We start from the raw sequence: 24028 nt of genomic DNA on the forward strand, positions 1-24028 counted from the left end.
GGATCGCTTACAAATTTTGGCTAAAGACAGTTTAATCATGGACCAACTGTAAGGAGCTGCTTTACTTCAAACACTGTATTCAATATGTTCACTGTGTTCAATATTTCAGATGCCAGTAGTTTAAAATAGTAAAGTACATCATCTCGGGCTCCTTCTACAATTGTCACAAAAAAAAAAAAAAAAAAAAAGCTAATATGCTTAAGCCACTGATTTACACTCTGCAGATTTTTTTAAATAACATTACCAGGAAAAAGTGGAAGCAAACATACACACGGTTCACAGTTGTGAAATCAAGTTTTATTTCAATAAAACATTTCATGGCATTTTCTTATTCATCAGATGGCGGTCACGTTTTTATTGTCTCCTAAAACCACAAACCTCATGTTTAAATTCTTTATTAGATACTGCAAACTGAAACTGCTCTAATCTCTACAGACAATGTGAAAAAACAGAAGTCAAGGCACAAAACAGAAAGAAAGAGTTGGGCCAGGAACACAAAAGGACGAGTGAAGACATAGTTATGCATCTTACATATTAGTCACAGTTGTACAGTGTTGAGCAAAGTGAAGCTAGAATTTCAGAATGTTAAATGCATAAGACAAATTACTGAAAGCGTGTCACACTGTGGCTGAACCAGAGCAAGCTATTTGTTCTTTTTCTTTTATTATAATTCATTATAGTTTGGTCCATCACACAGCACATTGCACAGTTAAGCCAGGAATGTGGAACTCACATGTAAGTAGATAAAAAAAACAACAAAAACAAAGCAAAAAAGTTGTATTGATCCCAATCTGTGCTTACATAGCTTTTTACAAAAGACATATTACGCAGGACCGTTTATTAAGATTTATGAATCCGTTAAAGAAAAGGGAAGTTAATTTATCAAATATTCTCCCCCTCACTCTCTTCTGTTGCACTGTCATACTCAAAAACAAAAGTCAAGGAGCAAAGAGAAACAATTTACTGCCTTTTAATTCTAAAGAAAATAACCTCAAAAATATTTACAAAAAAAAAAAAAAAAGAATAAAAAAATTATTTTGGAATTCAGTGACAGGTGGGACTCTGCAATATATGTTTTCTCTTTGTTGTGGGTCGTTGTTCTCCTCCCTCCCCGAAAGGTATTACAGGAAAATTCAGCGTTTGTCTTCTGGATGGCTGTAGGCAGTCTGGCATTGTGATGACCGACGCTAATGCAGGTGCACCACACACAGCTGCTTCCTGAAGAAACAATACACAGGGGAAAAATCTAACAAATGAACACAAACTTCATATATATATCATGATATATATCATATATATATATATCATATCATATATATAAGAAACAATACACAGGGGAAAAATCTAACAAATGAACACAAACTTCATATATATATATATATATATATATATATATATATATAAAGATTTTGAGAGAAATGTCCTTTTGACTGGCTATCATTCATGTTAATTCTGTGTGTGTGTGTGTGTGTGTGTGTGTGTGTGTGTGTGTACCTTGGCATGTTCCCTGACTTTGTCATTAGAAAAGCCCACAGTCCTTCAGGTTGTTTTTGATGATGACATCAGTGACGGCATCGAACACAAACTGCACGTTCTTGGTGTCGGTGGCGCAGGTAAAGTGGGTGTAGATCTCTTTTGTGTCCTTCTTCTTGTTCAGATCCTCAAACTTGGTCTGGATGTAGCTCGCTGCTTCGTCATATTTGTTGGCTCCTAAACAATAGGAACAGGAAGATGAGGAAAACATCAGTGTGAGTATAATACAGCAGGAAACCCAGGTGTCATGGAAGGAAATAGTTCAATCAAAAACTCTAATGCTAGTGGAAAGGTATCACTGATCTTCATGAGATTTGGAAATTATATTAACCGTAAACTAAATTAGTCATATGCTAGTATGACTTCGATATCTGGTAAATCCTACATATCTGAATTTCCTTCTATCAAACTCAAATTACTTAAAATGCATCCCACCGTTAACAGCACATTTCTTATAACATCTTTAAGCTTATTTAGTTTAAAACTACGATTATGGGGACCTTAGTGTTATAAGATTCTATCTGAATGAAGAGCTGTTTCGAGATACAGGACATCAAAGTTTTTACATTTCAGCTATCAGAAGTCTACTGTAATCTGCATATATAGTTCAACAAGGGCTACACTTTAAAGTTATATAAAGTAAGATCAAATAACGCTGTCCATTTCTCATGAAGTAATCCTTCAATCTGATTGATGAATAAACAGTATGACTAGGCAAGCAAAAACATTCTTAAACAGATTTTAAGACCTGAAAATGCAAAATATTTCACTTTTAAAAATCTATTCTATCTTAAAATGTAATTTTAAAACATTTAACAATGCAGTCATATTGAAAAATCAATTAAAACATACAACACAAGTTTCTGGTTTCTGTACAACCACTCACCCACACACACACACACACACACACACACACACACACACACACACACACCCACACACACACCCACACACACACCCACACTCAAAAAGTCTCATAAAGTCTGCTATCTTAACTCACAATGGAAGATCAGTTTATACGACACACTGCATTGCAGCTAACTAATACCAGTGATAATAAATGCTACTGTTATCTGATGTTATCTACAATATTAGATAACATAATATATGGATGATGACTGGGCGGCAGACAGTGTTGTCAACATTGCTAACAAGAACATCCTAGCGAGCAGAGAGAAAAACAAAACACGAGACGGAAGGGATCTTCAACTGCAGATACGTTTGGATTAATAAACAACCAGATGATAAGCCTTACTTTATACAACTGTTTCAAAATGAACAGAAGCACATGTCCAGTCCATGTCAGGTCTAATAATATAATATATAATAATAAACTGTCTAAATGTTTTCCTGAACTGTACAACTGTTCTCCTATCCAGCATTTTTATTACTGAACACACATACAGAAAGGCAAAAACCTTTATATATATATATATATATATATATATATATATATATATATATATATATATATATATAATGTTGCTGTTCAACAGATTCCAAATGCAAATAGCACACTTGAAATGAACTCTGGACCTTTTATCTGCTCATTGTAATTGGGATAATGAGGGAATAACACACACTGAGAAGCCAACTGTCCCATTACTTTTGGTCCCTTAACAAGTGGGAGGCACATATGCAAACTGTTGTAATTCCTACACCGTTCACCTGATTTGGATGTAAATACCCTCAAATTAAAGCTGACAGTCTGCAGTTCGTTTCATTTGAAATCCATTGTGGTGGTGTATAGAGCCAAAAATGTTCTTGGAGAGAACTTTTTAAAGAAATATATAAATTAAACCAAAAACTTAAATATAAAAATAACAAATGTATAAAAAAAAAAAGTCACTAAAGGAGAATCAAGTATGTGCCAGGGATGAACCTTATAACACTAAGGTCACAGACAAAATCAAAATGCGGAATGTGCGGGATTTTCTGTTGATTCAATGCAAAAGCAAAATCATTTATAACTGTATAACCCCATGTTTACTTCCTGAGTCATGGTTGAGGAGCTATATTCACAAATGATTTAATATAACTTATGGGATGAAAGGTATTACAAAAACGAATGGGTGGTTTCTTTTGTTCTGAAGAGTCGGTGCTGGTGGTACGGACCTGTATACTCAGGGAAGCAGATGGTGAGAGGGCTGCGGGATATCTTCTCCTCAAACAGATCCTTCTTATTGAGAAAGAGGATGATGGAGGTCTCTGTGAACCACTTATTGTTGCAGATGGAGTCAAAGAGCTTCATGCTCTCATGCATACGGTTCTGCACAAAAAAAAAAAAAACAAATGAGAGAGAAAAAGTCGTGAGAGAATGTTGTAATAAATCTAGGAGATTACACAGTGGAGTGGCCACAAGGGGGAGCCAAAACTTCATACTTCTTTTGACTGAACTACATACACTCACTGGTTACTTGAACAGGACCACCTATACACCTGCTCATTTACGCAGTTATCCAGTGATCCAATCATGTGGCAATCATGTAGATACAGGTCAAGAGCTTCAGTTAATGTTCACATCAACCATCAGTATGAAGAAAAAGTGTGATCCCTGTGACTTTGATCGTGGCATGGATGGGGCTGGTTTGAGTATTTCAGAAACTACTGATCATCTGGGATTTTCACACACAGCAGTCTCTAGAGTTTAAACAGAATGTACCAACATCCATGCCATGATCAAAAATCACACTTTCCCTTCATTCTGATGGTTGATGTGAGCATTAACTGAAGCTCTTGACATGTATCTTGCAAGATTTTTTGCATTGCACGTCTGCCACGTGATTGTGCTGATTAGATAACTGTATGAGTGTGCAGGTGTTCCTAATAAAGTGGACGGTGAGTGTAATTATGGCATGTCGATTCATAATTGTGACATACAAAACAAAGGTACCTCACTGTTTGCCACGAACAAGGACTAATTTTAGCCTCATCTTTAGAAAAAAACCTAAGTCAAGTGTTCATGAAAGTCAAAGTGCTATTGTCCTCACCATCTCTTCATCCTCAGCCAGCATCAGGTCGTAGGCACTTAGAGCCACGCAGAAGATGATGGCAGTCACTCCTTCAAAGCAGTGGATCCACTTCTTCCTCTCCGACCTCTGCCCTCCAACATCAAACATCCTTGAAATAGACAGAGCGAGAGAGAGAGAGAGAGAGAGAGAGAGAGAGAAAGGTTTTGTCCTTGCTCACCATTAAGATTTCATTAAGCTCATGGGAAAATAAAAGCATTAAGCTACATTAGCAGAGAGCTCCTACAGCTTCCGCTTCAGGTAATGATGCCAACCAACACAATGGAGAAATTTCACAACTCATTTATAGCCATCTTTCAGTCGAGGTGTTTTAAAGAAATGTGTGTATAATAGACTCTTTTACTGATTTGACATCTGCGGTCCATCTGTCCAGTCAACAACTGAGCCTTTATTCCTGCCACCAGCATTTTCAGGAGAAAAGTTTCTATGGTTACAGGAATTGGGACAAGTGAAGAAGCAACATTTCTGACTCCCTCTATTGATTTATTCATTACACAAAACAGAAGAGGAGGTGATGGACTGCGTGGGGTAGAGCACTGGGCTATTACAGCTTAGTTTTATTTCAAATTGTACTTAATTGTCTTACTACTGTAACAATATAGCAGCACTTGAACAGCTACAGGCAAACTGACAGACACATACGAAGAGGTGCCAACACTGCTAACAAGAACATCCTAGCAGGCAGAAAGAAAAAAAAACTGAATTCACCACACAATGGATGGGATGATCAACTGCAGATATGTTTGGATTGATAAACAACCGGCTGATAAGCTTACTTTATACAACTGTTTCAAAATGAACAGAAGCACATGTCCAGTCTGCAATCTAGTCCATGAAAGATCTAATAATATACACCCACTGCCCACTTTATTAGGAACACCTGTACACCTGCACATTCATGCAGCCAATCGTGTGGCAGCAGCATAATGCATAAAATCATGCAGATACAGGTCAAGAGCTTCAGTTAATGTTTACATTAAACATTAGAATAAGGGGGGAAAAAAAATCTGATCCCTGTGACTTTGATCGTGGTATGGATGTTGGTACCAGATGGGCTGGTTTGAGTATTTCAGAAACTGCTGATCTCCTGGGATTTTCACACACAACAGTTTCTAGAGTTTACACAGAATGGTGTGAAAAACAAAAAACACTGAGTGTGCGACAGTTCTGTGGGTAGAAACGCCTTGTTGATAAGGGAGGTCAGAGGAAAAAGGCCAGATTGGTTTGAGCTGCCAGGAAGGATATAGTAACTACTCATATAATCACTCTTTACAACTGTGGTGAGCAGAAAAGCATCTCCGCATGCACAAAACATCGAACCTTGAGGAAGAGAACACTGGGTTCCACTCCTGTTAGCCTCAGATTCTTGTGCTTGGCTATTGTGGTCACAGGCTCAACCAAACTGAACAGCTGAAGATTAGAAAAAAAATAATCACCTGGTCTTTTTCCAGTCTTTAACTGTCCATTAACAGTGAGTCTATGCCCATGATAGCCTCACATTCTTGTTGCTGGCTGACAGGAGGTTTCTGCTGTTGTAGCCCATCCACCTCAAGGTTTGATGTGTTGTGCATTCTGAGATGCTTTTCTGCTCACCACAGTTGCAAAGAGTGCTTATTTGAGTTACTATAGACTTCCTGTCAGCTCAGACCAGTCTAATCATTCTCCTCTGATCTCTCTCATCAACAAGGTGTTTCAGCCTGAAGACCCTCCTCACACAGGATGTTTTTTGTTTTTCATACCATTCTGTGTGAAAATCCCAGTAGATCAGCAGTTACTGAAATACTTGAAATGGCCCATCTGGTACCAACAACCATGCCACGGTTTAAGTCACAGAGATGTCGCACTTTTTCATTCTGGTGTTTGATGTGAATTAACGAACATTAACTGAAGAACATTAAAAGAACATTAACTGAAGCCCTTGACCTGTATCTGCATGATTCTATGCATTGTGCTCCTGCCACATGATTGGCTGATTAGATAACTGCATGAATGTGCACGTGTTCCTAATAAAGTGGATGGCGAGTGTAATATATAATAAGAAACGTCCTGCACTTTTATTACACAGATAAAGAAATGCAAAAACTTTTTTTTTTTTTTTTTTTTATAAAAACAAAAAGCACATTCAGCCTTTTTAACATAGATAATTCATTTCAAATGCCTTCATCCAGTCATGTTTTCCAGCAGGTAGGGTAAGTGATCACATGACACCAGCGAGTTGCACGGATCAACAGTATGTTGGTTCTGGCAGATGCCATTTTGGAGAGAACACAGAGCTAATGTTAGCTAGCTTTTCCCTTTTCTAAGCAACAGCAGGAAAACAGGAAGGCAAAATTCACTTAATTAACTCCTTCATTTTTTAACTGACACAAAAGCAAATAATTCCATCTTTATCTTTTCTACTGGCTCACAAGTTCATCTAAAAAAAAAAAAAAAGTCACAGTAAAGCAGAATGAACTGCTGACAGAAACAAACAAGTCTTTCACATCCTGTGTTCTTTCCTCTACAGAGAATTAGTGTTTCCACCCTGTTTGTTCTGACCACATTTCAACTGAAAAAGCAAAAACAAACAACATAGTTTCCAGGTGTCTCCTATATCGTAGTATCAGGAAGTCAAAAACCATGAACGCTACAGCGAAATCGTAGAGGTTGGCACCTCTGTGTAAGCGCATAGAGAGAAATACAAATATACACATGGAAAAGAGAGAAAGAGAGGAAGAGTGTCAGCATGGTCTCTCACTTGAAGTGCAGGTCTTTAAAAGTGAAGTGTGTCTCGACGATGCCGGTAGTTTTCACTCTGGTCCTCAACACGTCCTGTTGGGTGGGAATGTAGTCTGCTCGTGCTATCCTCTCAAGATCATTCAAATAGCTAGACAGGTACAATCACACACACACACACACACACACACACACACACAGAGGTATATCATTAGCTTTGTAAGTATGAAGATAAATGAGTGCAGATGTCAGATAAATGAATCATTAGCATAAGACACAACCAAGGAAAAAGGTTCGACCTGGACTAGACTTCTTCTCCTCCTCCACTGGCCTTATATGCAGATACCACAACCCATAACCATTTTAATTTCTTAAAGAGACCAAAAAAAAAGCACATCCAAACAGCATAAACATGTTTTAAGGCCACTGTAGCTGGCACTGTGGCAGGAACAGGCTCTCTCTTGTGGGCCAGAAATAACCCCGTTAGCTCATTGAGCCATCTCTAACGGACATGCTATAGTCCTGCACACTTTCCTAAGTGAGACCATTTCTATGGCAACGTTGGCTTGCTCTCTCTCTCTCTCTCTCTCTCTCTCTCTCTCCCCTTTGTTCCCTCTCTCGTTTATCAGACTGACTGTTTATATGTGTTACTCCTGCCTGAAAGATGAGCACTGTAAAAGGTGAGGCTGTGGTTTGGGAGAAGAGTTGCTACATTGCTAAAATCTGGAGCATCTTGGGTCATAATATAGCACGTAGATAAAGCCCAACTGCATTAACAAAGAAGTGAAACACTGATCATTACGAGACAATTCAACACATTCTCGTCCATGTCCAACGCCATGCTATCTGCAGAGGGCAGGCAGAAGGAGGCCTGTCTTCGCAGCATGGAGAGCACACATTCTCAACTGTGTCCCCTGTGGCACTGAACTACATGAACCTGGAAGATGCAAAACAGCCCTTCGTGTTCTCTGTTCCACACCGAAGCCATCTGCTGGAACTCAGTTAGTGCTGCTGTTCAACAGCTAATCTAATAGCAATAGCTCAGGGCTGGGTTTATATACAATACCTTATGTTAGAAGTTAAAATACACAGGTGCCATGCAACCATTGGAGTTGCTAAGGATATAGTTCACCTGAAAATAATGTGATTAATAATAAACAAAAGCTAGCAGGTTTACATACGCCTTGAAAAATCTGCATAATGCTAATAATTAATGAAAAAAAAAGGGGATCATAAAAATTGCATTTTGTTTTTATTTAGTATTGCCCTGAATAAGCTATTTCACACAGCAGATGTTTACATATAGTCCACAAGAAACAATAATAACTGAATTTACACAAATGAACCAGTTAATACTGTGTGTTGTTACCTGGATGACTGTTTTTCTGTTTTGTGATAGTTGTTCACAAGTCCCTTGTTTGTCCTGAGCAGTTAATCTGCCCACTGTTCTTCAGAAAAATCCCCCAGGTCCTGCAAATTCTTTGCTTTTTTCCTGGATCTTCTGCATATTTGACCCATTTTCCAAAACTGACTATATGATCCTGAGATCCATCTTTTAACATTGAAGACAACTGAGGGACTCGTGCACAACTATTACAAAAGGCGCACATATTCACTGATGCTCAAGAAGGCAACACGATACATTAAGAGCCAGGGGGATGTAAACTTTTGAACAGGAAGATTGGTGTAAATCGTTATTATTTTGTTTCATTTAGTACTGCCCTTCAGAAGCTATGTAAGAGATTTGCATGTTTCTATTAATATATGAATATTAATCATATATTCTCTTAATATATGAATGCATTTCCTCCTATTAAACCTGGTTTGTAAGTTCTTGTATGGAAATAGATTGTAAATTCTATTTCCATGACAACGCAAAGCACCACAAATCCACCATCTAAATACATGCGCAGTCATTATAAATTAGTTGAAAATGAAACACTTCTCTGATCACAGGATGAATGAATCTAATTATCTAATTCCCCACCGTCTCCTTTATCAAGGCATTTCACATTTTTTTATTTCTTTGGTCAAACCTTACGTTTTTAGTATTCCTTATATGTCCATTTGAGCAGCAGAATCATCCTGAAACGCTTAATTTATACAATCATCGTCAGCAATAAATTTGCCTTGGTCAGAGTCACGGTAGTCTAACAAGTCAGACCATTAGTTAACCATTATGTTGCATGTTTTCAAGGGGTGGAAGAAAACTGGGGAACCTCTAGGACTTCGTGTGTATTGTGCAGTTTGAGACTTATTTCATATTTATATATAGCATGTTCATCTTGCACCATGGTCTCTTGCACTTCAGTATTGTTTTACCTTTGTTATTGTGTTGCATTTTTTGTATTTTTGTATTCTTCATTTCTGTATCCCCCTTGACTTATATCTTTGATTCTGTGTTTGCACCTGACATCAAGACAAATTCTTACTGTAGAGTGTCCTTTACTGTACCTGGCAATAAATTGTTTCTGATTCTGAGTCTGATTCAGTAATATTTTTCTACTATAAAAATCCACAATTTTACATCCTGTAGCTAATACAGTTACAATGAAATGAAACTAGTTAAAATGAAGTTAAAATGAAACACTTCTCTGATCACAGGATGAATGAATCTAATTATCTAATTCCCCACCGTCTCCTTTATCAAGGCATTTCACATTTTTTTATTTCAACTAAGAGGACCCTGGGTGGACTTGACAGAAATTCTCATTATCAATTTCCCAGTTAGGCTAGACTTCTTAGAGAGATTTCAAACAGTATTGTTCTGGAGTGGACATTAGTTGACAGGGGTGTCAAGAGAAGACAAGTGTCATTGCAAGGAGATGAATGAGGAGCTTTAGCTGGGAAGTCTAAGGATGAACCACAAAGGCCTCCATCGGCACTGTGCAATTAATGTGACACCAGAGAGCAATATCCACCCGATGCTATTAAAAATAAGTCGACATTAAGGGATTTTGCTGCAGAGAACATTGTAATATTGACTGTTATCTACACGCCCTTAAAGCAGATTTAATATTAGCAATTAAGACTGATGTTAGTGTGATAGCACCAAATAATGTCACATTTCTAAACACAAAAGTAAGACTAGGACTAGAAGATCAGTTCTGTGTTATACAATATCTGCATGTCCTTTGTGATACTGCAAGCACTATGTTCTGCTCAACAGAACAATCCCAATCTGTTTACCTTCGTTCTGCCTTTTCATTCACCTTCATTTCTCGTTAGTCATTAAAGCAAATGGGGAAAAGTGGATCGAGTTAAGCTGTGAGGAATGGATAGGTACGCTGGTCTTCAAAATGAAAAATCCATGTGCAGGAAGGAAGAAATAAATTAGGATAGAACTGCGTAGAGCGAGTTGGAGGCAGAGAAAGAATTTCCCTCACATATTTACATTTATAGTAGCAGAGGTATTAGGTGTGTGTGCATATTGTGACTGTGTGGTATCTCACTTTGGCCAACACACCTCCGTAACAGTGACAGACGCAAGGTTAACAATCTAGAAAGCTTCCTGTCTGAAATAGGATCATATACGTATGCTTGTGTGTGTGTGTGTGTGTATACTGATATGATCTAACTGAGAGAGAACTTGTCACGGTTGAATACTTTAAGATTTTGTGAGAAAGTTAAGTTTTGTGTGTGTGTGTGTGTGTGTGTATGGGCTCACTAGGCAGCAGAGTCGTTGAGCTGGTACTCTCTGGAGCGGCTGAAGCAGCCCTGCACCCCGCTGTCAGCCCACAGTCTGCGGATCACGTTGGCCAAGTCGTCTGGGAGAATTCCCTGCTCTTCCGCTGCGGCAGACAGTGCAAAGAGCTGCCTTGCATCATCCTACACACACAGACACAGACACACACAGCAAATCATCGGTTTACTGGAAGACTGAACAGAATCGGTAAATAACCTTTAGCTAAGAAACTGAAGGGTCGGAATTATAATAAACTCTAAGCTTGGACTACTCTGTCATGAGATCAGGTTGTGATTCACTGTTCAATACAACTTGTCAAACATCTCAGAAAATGAATTGCTCAAAACCACAAATGTCACCATTCTGTGGGTGAGCCACTGTTAAATGTCTTAAAATCAAGAAGTAATTCAGACACTCCACTTCTACTTGTAAAACTTCTTTCTTGCTGAGAATTGCCACATTAAACGGGCAGCACTGATTGAATTCTAGCATGGACATTAAGCAATTCCAAAAAGGGGCTTTAGGCTATTAACCTTACTACCATGACAAATTCATATTTTAAAAAAATGCAGATTAGTCTACAGCTATTCTACACTGGGTTTGAGCCAATCTACAACCAACTGCACTGGTTTATTTAAACCTGAGCACCATGCAGGTTTCCTACCGTTCTCGCTGGATCTCCATAATCGATCTTGAGGTTACTCATGGCTTTGATGATGGCCATTATAGACTGGATGGTGTTGCTGTACACCACAGCTCTGTACTGCTTACATTCGTCTTCCGAGTAGCCGTCTTCGTGGATGATTCTGGAAAGATGAAAGATGAAAGATACCGGGCATGAGACAGGATTTCAAGGTTTGCTTTGCTCTCTGAAAGTAGCCTGAAAGATTTACACTGAAGTATTTGTAATGTGTGTAGAGATTCTGGTGCTAATTTGTTGGGTGGTGCTGTATTTTCATTATTCCTGTGAAGATGTCACAGTGTCAGGTCTAATGGTGCTTAGTAGGGCTGAACAATACATCGAAATCATCGAAATATCGCAAATGTAAATATCACGATATGCATATCGCAAGGGCTTGCGATAACTGAATGCTTTTAATACACAAGTCAATTTAATGCACAAGTCAACATTGCACACTCACACATACAGATGTACATAGTCTATATTTCTATATACATAATCTATATTTCTACTTCTGCAACATAGCTACACTTTATTATGTTTGTTTGTATGTATGTATGTGTATGTCTGTTTTTATTTTCTACACAGTTTGTGTTTATCTTGGCATTCAATGTGGACAGCAAAGAAAGTTTCATTGTACAGGGAAACTTGGTTTCCTCACTGTGCACATGACAATAAACGCTTTGAATCTTGAATCCTTCAGAAAGTTATGAAAAGTCAAAGATTTAGGGTGACGCAGATAGCAGCGAATGCTTTCTTTTCCTCAAAAGAACATGAAACGTATGTTGGTTATGTCATTCTCAGTTTTTAAATATAAATATATATGTAAATATAATTTTAATTGATTTTACATACTTATAGCATTATCGTACCGCATATCGCATTATTTAACAACTTAACGCATATCACATTTTTCTTCAATATTATGCAGCCCTAGTGCTTATTTAAATTAAATAAAAATTAAAGTTCATTCAAACATGTACTATATAACCAAAAGTTTGTGGACACCTGACCTTCACACCCATATGTGCTTGTTGAACATCCCATTCCAGATTTTGAACCCACAAACTTTTGGCCATATAGTGGAAGTGATACCAGTCAGGTTTCACTGTTAGCCACTAAAAACAAAGCAACAAGAGCTTCTTTCTCACTCACCATTTTTCATCAATGTACAACGTCATAGCAATGTGAAATCTAAGACAGAAGTCACGGGAGAAACGGCAGAAACTCGGCTCAGCTAGTTAGCGATTTGCGATGATGATGATGATGATGATGATGATGAGCACACACCGGTACTGACTAACGATGGCAGTATTATGGCACCATTTGTGTTTGAGTATAGTATACATATGAGGTAGGAGAACTGGACAGACTAAGTGTAAAGCACTACTTTAGGTACTGACCCTAATACCAGCAGGTAGTCAAATGGCATTGTGGGTAATGTAGGAACCATTAACCGAAGTGAAAATAGACCTGCGTATAGCTGAAACTCATAATTTCATTACAAAATAAATCTTGGCAGCCACTGTTATTTATAAAGATTAATATCCAAAACATTCAAGGGGAATGTTTTCTTTATGGCTTTCTGATTTAAGCTTCATACAAACCATTCAGCCAAATACAGGGTTAAAAGAAAACAAAGGGATAGCTCAGGATAATGAAGACTTGGCTTACTAGCCCACATGTGTCCACCGTATAACTACAGCACTGGGAGAAATATGAAGCAGTACTGGGCTATTATTTTGCCTCTGTAACATTATGTAGCCTGCAGCGAAGACAGGAGGGAGGTAATGTCTGTGCAAGCTGCTCGGTGGCCATTTTTTATCTTTCTGAAGTGTAATAATCTGGGTTTTGAGCTTTTTACGTTCCCTCCTCATAAAAAATGGATCTAGAGCCTAACTGCCCCAGAGTAATGTGAATTATTAAACCATTCAAGGCCATTTGTGTCCTTGCCTGCATGCACACGTGTGTGTGTGCGTGTGTGCGTGCGCATGTGTATGTGTGTGTGTGGCTTTGTGTAATCACAGCCTTTTAATTGCATTGAAAGTATTACCCAAAGCAAATCAAGCAGAGAGGGAGGTACACGTTTTAAATAATACACATGGAATAAAATGTACATTATTTATGCTGACTATTCTAGACTTTCCAAAATATCTAACCATCAAACTGCAGTCATTGATTTATTTTTATTCAACATGAACGGCTTCCAGGAGCTCGGATCATTTTCATCTCTGCGCAGCAACTGTTTATTTATAAACAGCTGTATCTTGATATCCATGTACTTGCCAGAACTGAATGGTTTTTGACAATAGTAATCACAGCACGGCCAAAAAAACATCAGGTTGATTATAGCATTAGCACTCATCAGATGGAACTAATCTCGACTGCCGAGCATTAATATCCTGTGGAAAGGCACATCCGTTTATGATGATTCAGGGTTTAGTGAAAGATCCACCCCCCCAATCCACCATGCTACAGGAGTTATTATTTCACTCAATAAGCCAGCTAAACTGAAAGGTAGGCATAGTGCCTTTTCCTGTAGGTGAACATGACCCCGAGACCTCTTCAGTGTGGTTACAGAAAAGGTCAGCCTGTACAGTCAGACTGCTCGAGGTAAATCGAAGCTGAAGCAAAAGCCACTCAGAGTGCATTTGCGCTCTTTAGCAAGTCGATATGAATCTAGAAGTATGAAATGAAAGAAAGGCCAGCGAGCTCCTATTCATCATGCTGCTGGATTATACTGAAACTGGCAGATCCATATGGTTTATAAAGTTTAAATTTAAATTGAATTAGACTCCATTTATTTTGGTTGATGCGTTTCTTTCCAAAATGCAGCACACAAATTCACTTGCACTTCTGCCTTCAATTATGAATTAAGTACACACATCCATATATACAGTCAGGTCCGGAAGTATTTGGACAATGACAGAGTTTTGTGAAGTGTAGACTTTCAGCTTTATTTTAAGAGGTTCCACAAAAATATGGCATTTACCATTTAGGAATTACAGCCATTTTCAACAGAGTACCTCCATTTTCAGGGGCTCAAAGGTATTTGGACAAAGTGACATAATTGTAAATATAACCATAATTTTAATACTTGGATGAAAATCCTTTGCAGTCAATGACTGCCTGAAGTCTGGAGCCCATGTTCTCAAAACTCAAATTCTGAGTTTCCTCGCTGGAGATGCTTTGCCAGGCCTTCACTGCAGCCACCTTCAGTTGCTGCTTGTTTGTGGGTCTTTCTGCCTTCAGTCTTGTCTTCAGTAAGTGAAAAGCATGCTCTATTGGGCTGAGATCAGGCGACTGACTTGGCCTTTGAAGAATATTCCATTTCTTTACCTTCAAAAAATCTTGGGTTGCTTTCGCAGTATGTTTAGGGTCATTATTCACCTGCACTGTGAAGCGGCGTTTTGTAGCATTTGGCTGAATGTGCGCAGAGAGTATAGCCCTATTGGACCGCACCTGGTCAATTAACTTCTTGTCAGTCAATTGTCCAAATACCTTTGAGCCCCTGAAAATGGAAGTACTTTGCTTAAAATGGCTGTAATTCCTAATTGGTAAATGCCATATTTTTGTGGAACCTCTTAAAATAAAGCTGAAAGTCTACACTTCGATCAAATTGTTTTATTTCAAATCCATTGATGTGGTGTATAAAGGCAAAATCACAAAAACTCTGTCATTGTCCAAATACTTCCGGACCTGACTGTATAACAAATGCTAAGGGGACAGACTCGGGGCAAATCTCAACCATTTTACAGAAAGGTACGGAAAATAAAATCATGTTTAAATTGTGGCCTTATGCGAATATATTTATTTTTATTTTATATTCATTCATCGCCAGTAACCGCTTTATCTTGGTCAGGGTCATGGGGGGATCGGGAGCCTGTCCCAAGAACACACCCTGAATAAGATGTCAGTCCATTGCATTACACCATGCACACACTCATTTACACACTCACAGCTATGAGTAATGTAGAGTAGCCAATCCACCTACTGGCATGTTTTTGAGAGGAAACTAGAGAACCTGGAGCTCGAGCTCACGATCCAATCAAGGACGCAGGAGCTGTGAGATGGCAACGCTAGCCACAGCACCCTCCCCACTGACTATACTTAAATATTATATTATATGATAATATATTTAGTCATCACTTCAATACGTGTGCACTCTGCAAAGATATATGCGAAACCCATATAAATCCCTACTGCTGTTAAACTGCTAGCTACATTTCAAGCATGCAAATTAATACTTTGTCTTATATACACCATTTACCTTAACTTGTTTGCCACTATCGCCTGTCCATTTCCATGTAGAAAATAAATTTAAAGTATAAACATATGTGGGGGAAAAAATAAAAACAAAAGTTTTCCCTAAACAGAATTCAATTTATTACATTTACATAGAAAGAACACATACACTGGTACTGTCTACAGTGCTTCTGGAAATCAGTGACCTTAAGTCCAAAACAGGTTTTCTGTACCTGAAATAAGTTCCTCTTTCACACGTACCTCAGTCACAAGTCAAGTTCTAGCTTTTGTTAAATCTGCTTACTCATTTCTGGACTCATTTCCAGCCCATCAGAATTCATTACATTTACATTATGAACTACACGTGGAGTCCCTACTTACTCTGTCGTTATCTTCATATTGTTTTAGTTGGAATTAACTTAACCATCCTGAGCTGATAGGATATATTAAGCAAACAAAGACCTAATGCATTTATGGAAAAACAACATTAGCAACACTTCAAAGATAAATTTACAATGAAAAACAAGTAATCACTATGACCAACAGCATTGTCCACGTCAGGCTCTGTAGTCTCATTTCCTTCCTCAATCATGCCATTTGACCTCTGATTAAGTTCGCTATGGCTCATAACTAATAACTTGATCTAAGCATCGGCTTTACAACGTGAGAAAATTTCACCTACTTAGCATGCTGGGAATGAAAAAATCTTTAGACAGACTGACCAAATTTACAGTCACCTTTTTTTTTTTTTTTTTTAAATGGCCACTTATTCCCCCAACATGACCTTTGCAGAAGGTTAGGAAGTAAATAAAACATCTCTACATAGTTTTGATGAAATATGTTTTTAGTTTCTCAAAAGTAAAGGTGTCGGAGAAGATACAGAAAACCCAACTTTCACCCATTTTTAAGGTAATTTTTGGATGTTTGCAAACATTAAGCCACATCCGATAGGGCTTCACATATTATAATGATATAAGAATGCCTCCATAACAACAATGCCCAGTTAAGTAGCATCAACACTAGGGCAGCTTTTCAGAGTCATAAAAGCACAGTGTTCATTAATCATGAGCAGAGCATTTAGCTAAAAGCACAGTAACAAAAGGTCTACAGTGTGGACTAGTGCAGCATCTGGAAACACGGTGCGACAAAGCAAATGAAACGCCGGTCCATGATAAGTGATGAGGTGCTATAAAACACCAGGCTAAAGCATCATTCTACTGATGTCATTAAACAACACTGTTGACATACAGAAACAAAGGGAGAGCAAAGATTTGCTTCAACGGCTTTCACTTAAACACATGGGTCATTACTGCTTCATGCATATATATACTCTCCTGAGGGGCTGCAATGAGCTTGTTGACATTTATTTGTAAGACTGAACTGATCTTGACTGGATTTATTATACATAAATGCAGCATATTGAAAAATATTACGTATTAGAAGAGAGGAAGGATAAGGAATGGCTAATGAAAGCATTATTTTACTCACTTCATCTGCTTCACAATGGTGCTCTTTCCAGACTCCCCAGCACCTGCAGAGATAAGAGCAGAAACAGAGTCAGGTGATACGTGGCTTAAAAATAATAACAGTGAACTTGACTTTAAAACTATTCAAAATTGAAAGACATAATGTGAACCCAGGCCTGGGTCAATAGGAACACAAAATGGTGAAAAGAAAACACAATTAACGAAGAATGAGCCACGACGATAGGGAAACTGTTGCCAATGGGAAGCTGCTCGTTGAGGTTCCGTCATTTTAACTGTGATTTTAATTTATGTTTGAATGCGTATGCGGAGAAAACATTTCCTAAAACATGATGTGCTGGCACTGCTGAGAGGAAGAATTAGTAGATATGAAAAGCTATTTCTCCCCTGTTATTATTTGCTGCACTTACAGTGCCTTCTAGCTACTTGCTCAGACGGATACTACACAGTCAACTAGAGCTGCATAGGAACTTACAGAAGCAGTAATTGGTGCTGAAAAGCAGACACACTTCTGTAGTAAATACATAAAGACACTAATGTACTTTCGGATAGTTACATTCAACTCTGCTCTTCCACACCATTTGTTTTTACTGTGGTTGAATCGCAAATGGTGTGCTCTACATGTAGTGTGTACAACACCATTACGTTATACCCTAGGTACAGCGTTAAGTGGTAAACAGGCAGTAATTTGGAAATTGGTCTAACTGCATGCTAGTAGGACTTAAATAAATGTACTCCTCCATGAAAACCGTTGATGATGGTGTTAGAGATGAACTGGGATTCCACACAGCACAACAAAAAGTAGTTTTGGCCACTATATGGCCAAAAGTTTGTGGAGACCTGACCATTACACCCACATGTGCTTGTTGAACATCCCGTTCCAGATTCACTCCCCTCTTTTGCTGTTATAATAACCTCCACTCTTCTGGGAAGGCTTTCCACTAGATCTTGGAACATGGCTGTTGGGATTTGTGCTCATTCAGCCAGAAGAGCATTAAAGAGGTGAGGCACTGATGTTGAAGCCCTGGTGTGCAGTCAACATTTCAGTTCATCCCAAAGGTGTTCAGTGGGGTTGAGGTCAGGGGTCTGTACAGGACACTCTAGTTTCTCCATCCAACCTTGACAAACCGTGTCTTCACAGAGCTCGCTTTGTGCACAGGCTACAGCATACAATTCTAGACAATTGTGTGCCTTCAGCTTTGTGGCAACAGTTTGGGGAAGAGCCACATATCGTTGTGGTGGTCAGATGTCCAAAAACTTTGACCATATCAAGTCCCGTGCACACCTCTGTATGGTGGCTTCATTTTTGCACGTCAAGCATTTTGTTATTTGCTTCCATGAGAGAAATACTGACAATACTGGTATTTATAAACCGACATCTGTAACACATTCAGTCAGACACAAAGATATTACAGTCTTAATTTATGCTATATTATCTTCATTGCAATATCCAACAATATTTTTCCCCTATTGTGCAGCCCTGCAGTCACCTGTCGACTTGCCATCCCCTCTCAGCAAATATTAGGCTACATTTATCATCTAACTCTCAGTCAAAATGTGCACAGTAAAGTTTCTTCTTTTAATTTCTGTAATACTGGAGATGACTAGAGTAGTGGAAGACAATTCAATCAAGAGTCTTGAACACTTCTTGTACTGACTTGCCACTCAAAATGATTAGATCAAGCCACAAAGCTTTGATACAAAATGTTCTTTCGCAACTTGCTTGCAATAACAATTCTACCACAGAGGTTTTCAAAACCCAAAATGCCCCAAACTTGCTTTGCTTCTTGAGCTCTGCTGTCAGAACAGTTTCTTTTTTTGGTGTGTGTCTGTAAGTGTTATTTCTATTGTGCAAAGAACGTAAATTACTTCTCATCAGGCTACCGGTCCTGAATCTGCAAAGCACTCAAATTGTTTACGGACTGCGTTTATGATGAGAACAACACAGCATAATGGTGTAGTTTTAGTATGCAGAGCATTGAATTAGGCTTAGTGTTTGAGAGCACCACTCAACGGTTTTACTATCCGAAGATATGGAGAGACTGACGGAATAAGCAAGTGAGGAGAAGAGAGAGAGAGAGAGAGAGAGAGAGAAAGAGAGAGAGAGAAGAGGGTATTTGTGGTCCATCCCTGGTGTCCACCTGCCCCAGCTGTGTCACTGCAAATCTGTCAGATTCAGTCATAGTGCCAGCAACTGAGTGCACCAGGCACACCTGTCATAACCTCGACTCAGCTTCTCAATCTCTCTCCCTCTCTTTTCATCACTTCACAGGAAAGAAAGGCCAAAAACAAATGGCGTGAGAAGACACGGGAAGGGTAAATGAGGAGGCGCATTGGTATACCCACACAGAAAGTCAATTTTCCATCCTAGAATTTCACATCCATTCATTTTCAAAGGGGAGTTGTGAAAAAATGTGCAAGGGACTGTGGGATGACGAGCGATCTCTCTCTATATATCTATCTAATATACATACACACACACACTTTCAAATACGCCTCTAAGGGTACGTCTGGTGTGAATATTGCACTCTGCAGCTTTCAGCTTGACATGCACACTGCCAGTGGCACTTGCTGCATAAGAGGTGAGCGTTTTAACCATGTTCTCACCACTCGCCATACCACAATCCCGCAAAGTCTCTCATTTAAATGAATGGGTGTGAAATATCGAATGGCGATTATGTGTTCAGTGTGCACGTACCCTTAAGGATAAACGTTCACTCATAAACTACACTTCATACTCTATCCCTTCCAGCCCACTCATGATTCAGTGCAAACTGAGACTCGCTTGCTGCACAGTGCTGCTGGCAGTCCTCTCTTAAGTCAGTGTGAGAAATGCACTCCCTCCCATCACAGCCATCTGGTAAATCTGAGCAACAAGGCTGGACCAAATGCTAATTCATCCTACATGTCACTGCGAAACACTTCCTACTTACCCAAAGAGAGGAGAGGGAAACATACAGCTAGCTAAATACAGAGGACCGAGTCTAGAACCAATCGGTATATACTATAGGTACAAGAATTACGTTTATACACTGGACATTAGTGTACGAGATCATTTTATTGCCAAAAAAGAAGTGAAAAGGTCTATAATACCGCAAAATGTCTGCTACATAAGGAATAAAACATTCAGAAGGGGTGGGAGGGGTGTTATAATCAACGATTTTACATGTCTCTAACATAGCAATACTGAAATCTCCATAAAGGTTACCTTTTCTCCTTACAGAGGGCTTAAAATCCCTCAACAGCCGTAATAGGAGATTTAAAGTTCCAAATGTATGCCTCATGCATAACTAAAGCACTCACATACACACAAGTTATGTGTTGTGTCATTACAAAATGTATATAATTGTATACACATTGGCAGCGCATACAATAGGATGTTGCACAACAGCAGAGTGACTGACAAATAATGCTGGGGGGTAGGATAACGACGATGTCTAATGCGTAATCAACAATGGTACTTTACAAATGTTTATATTAAGGATGTGGCTTCTGCCCAATTCAAATATCTGTAAGAGTTACTGAACGAATATTCGGTTAACGGCTAGGAGGTGAGACTTTAAATGAGGCGTTATCGTTATTATAATTTTCTCACGTCAGTAGTGGAGCACATGTTTAGCAGAAGTAGCAGTAAAAAATCTCATTTTATTAACAAGCTTTATACAAACAGTTAGTTCCGGTCCACTGATTTGATTGTTTGTGTGGCGTTCCAAGAGTCCAGTGTACCCTCAGTGTGAAGTTTCACCGTGTGTATCACTCGTCTGTGCTCACTACATAAAATTCCACTTCCTAGTTTGAAACGGTTACTACAGTAGTGTTAGTGACGTCATCAGCGGACATGGCAAACGATATTTTACAGGAATATAATTTCTGACTTACAATACGAAAGCTCGTCAGATGAAGATGAAAAGGAAGAAGGGACATCAGTTTTACCGGAAGCACCTTTAACGGGAATGTAGAAATCAACATGAGCTAACCCTAGCCGATGTGCTATAAAGTGAGTGCGGCTTCTTCGGGATCTGTTTCCGCTAGCGGAGCAAAAATAAACATTTGGCCATGTTGTGTCTGAATTGTCATTTACTCGATATTAATTTCTTGTTTATAGAACTGTTGTATAAAAGCAATATCGCACTCACAGTCATGAGGTTATACTGAATCTCGGTATGACTGTGATTAGCTACGGCATTCGCATGCAGTTTCATGCCTACGGCCAAATCACAGCCGTGCTGACATTCAGTATATACTTGTGTGATATTGCCCGGGAGTTGAAGTACCCATGTATACCCCTAGATGATCTCTCACTTTGGAAACACAACTAATAATTTTAAATAGCTTGTGAAATCAGCTAATGTTCCAATAAATATTTACTTTTCACTTACATTTACACATTGTTTACACATCTATTTACTTCCTCATCGGCTTCTTTTTCCTTGCTTACTGCTGAAGCTGGGTATTTCCACCAATAACGAGCAAGTCTCTTGTGGCTTATGAACAATAGTATTAACATCATGGTAACATCTGCAGGTCGAGTTTTGTGCATGTGCGATGGGATGATGTAACTGGTTATCACAGGGTTTTTTTTTCCCCAATGGTTTAGATATCATCTTGTACAAATGAAACTGTCTGTTCTAATGCCAACTTTAAATTAGGGCCAAGATATTACCAGGGGTTTAATAACTGACTTGCAAGTGATTGTTATGTTCTTTTTTTTCAGTTCTTGTTGGAGTAAATAGTTAATCTTTTATTACTTTTATTACTACTTTACTACTTTTTGTCTATCGTAATAGACAGCATTGTGTTTTTCGGTCTAGTTTACAGTGTATAAACAGCCACAATGGATCTAGAATCGCATTTTAGAAACAGAAGAGAGATGGCAATAATAATTGTGATGTAGACTGCTTAATAGAAGTGAACTATTGTAAACTGTAACTTGTTTCCATATACACAGTGGTAGAGGCGTAAGGGCAAAGTACACACATCTTCATGGGAAACGGGCTTGTTGCAGCCATGTTTACAAAAATAACCGGCCTGCACTGAATAAGGGCATGTAAATGCTATTCAAAAGGTGAAAAAAATATGGAAGCGCTAATTGTTTATTACGGCAATTGCAGTAGTGCCTAACTCATGGCTAGGAGTCAGTGACTCAACTAAACAGTCATTCATTTCAGTGGAAACGCAAGAAGGTTTTTCCATGAGTTACAAAATAGCAGTTAGTAACTGTTCCTGGTCCAGACTCAAAATGTGCAAGTGCTAAACAGATGTGCTAACAACAGGTCTAACATAATGGCCAGTGTAACTGTAATAATATTAATTCTGAATTGTTCTGTGATTGTCTCCTTAACCTGTAGAGAAGCACAATGATTACAAGACTAACTTTAAACCGTGTCCAGAACTGATAAATCAGTGTCAATGAGGTGATACACAATATGTTCCCAGTTTGCAATTGTGACCTTATTGTGAAATGCACAATGAGAGAAAACCCAGAAATAACAAGTGGCAAATTTTTTGAAAGTAGCCACTGAATAAACTGTGACAGAGCAAATTGTTTACTGATGTGGTCAAAGAATGACTTTTATAATTATGGAATAAAAGAGAATAATGAAGTAAATAAAAACGCCAAGTCACAGTTAACACAAAAACATAATAGCTCCAAATCACATACAGTCATATATCTTGAACAGGACATTTTAACAAAATGTTCTATGTTGGTTTTGGATAGCTAAGACTAGCTAAAACCACACTAGCCCTAACCATAAGCAAAGCACATTGTACCAAAACAAAAAGAACAAACAATGACGCACAACCTGTACCCCTTAAATACAAAGTAAAATATTTACATCCCACAACAGCCACCCTTGAGACCAGAGGTGTTAACCCTTGGAGCCCAATACCACCTCTCTAGAGGTCTAAGGTACAATGCTAATGCTCACTAATGGCAAAAGCCAGAGAGCTTATAATTGATCTCTGAGGAACACAATGGAAACAGTTACCTTGTTTATTCGCTATTCCCAACCCAATGAAAACGGCAAAACAGAGTTTAATTGGATGTGATCAGTGTGTTATTGTCCATGGAGGACCAATTAATTAAAACTGAAAGAATATTTATTATTTTATTACTTAATTGTGCTTACCAAGAGCAGGAAGGTGGAGAGCTGAGCTCAGGTGAGAGGGAAATATGATCAACCGACTGACTCATCTAATTAGCACAAGGTCATATCTACCAAATCGCAAGTCATACAGATGGCTAAAATGAAGAGTACTTGGACAGGGAAGCCCAGTTACAGCTGCTGCATATGATATGAGCCCAATGCAAATTTATGTATGAGGTACCAGTACAGATTGAATGCCTCATGAGAAAGAGAGAAAGAGAGAGAGAGGGGGGGGGGGGTGCTAAGAGAGAGGGATGATTGTATGTCTGAGTCTTACCTCACAAAGGCCTCTGTGAACTTGCCTGGCAAAGTAGACAGGCCTGTTCTGTTTGGTGTCATTTGGACCAGCAACAATAAGCATCTAAATGAGATCCCAAATGGCCCTATAGCAATTAGTGGTGGGAGATGACCACAGTGATGACCACCTCTTTTTAACAGCCAACAAATACAAAAGACACCCTTCAGGGGCTCCAAGTAAGTATCAAAACACTGTAATGTGAAATAAT

General features: G+C 38.7%; 1 protein-coding gene across 1 annotated transcript in view; it reads right to left on the reverse strand.

Moving 5' to 3' along the window:
• Positions 1 to 275: 275 nt before the first annotated feature.
• gnai2b (guanine nucleotide binding protein (G protein), alpha inhibiting activity polypeptide 2b) overlaps positions 276 to 24028 on the reverse strand; it is a 55370-nt gene continuing 31617 nt past the window's right edge. Inside the window, exons 2-9 of the mRNA XM_026913318.3 lie at positions 17378 to 17420; positions 11627 to 11768; positions 10945 to 11105; positions 7300 to 7428; positions 4524 to 4653; positions 3649 to 3802; positions 1495 to 1710; positions 276 to 1218 (exon numbers count right to left, since the gene is read on the reverse strand). Coding sequence (XP_026769119.1) covers positions 1520 to 1710; positions 3649 to 3802; positions 4524 to 4653; positions 7300 to 7428; positions 10945 to 11105; positions 11627 to 11768; positions 17378 to 17420 — 950 coding nt within the window. The 3' untranslated portion in view covers positions 276 to 1218; positions 1495 to 1519. The remainder of the gene's footprint in view (positions 1219 to 1494; positions 1711 to 3648; positions 3803 to 4523; positions 4654 to 7299; positions 7429 to 10944; positions 11106 to 11626; positions 11769 to 17377; positions 17421 to 24028) is intronic.

The sequence above is a fragment of the Pangasianodon hypophthalmus genome, chromosome 2 (assembly GCF_027358585.1).
Source record: "Pangasianodon hypophthalmus isolate fPanHyp1 chromosome 2, fPanHyp1.pri, whole genome shotgun sequence".
NCBI lineage: Eukaryota > Metazoa > Chordata > Actinopteri > Siluriformes > Pangasiidae > Pangasianodon > Pangasianodon hypophthalmus.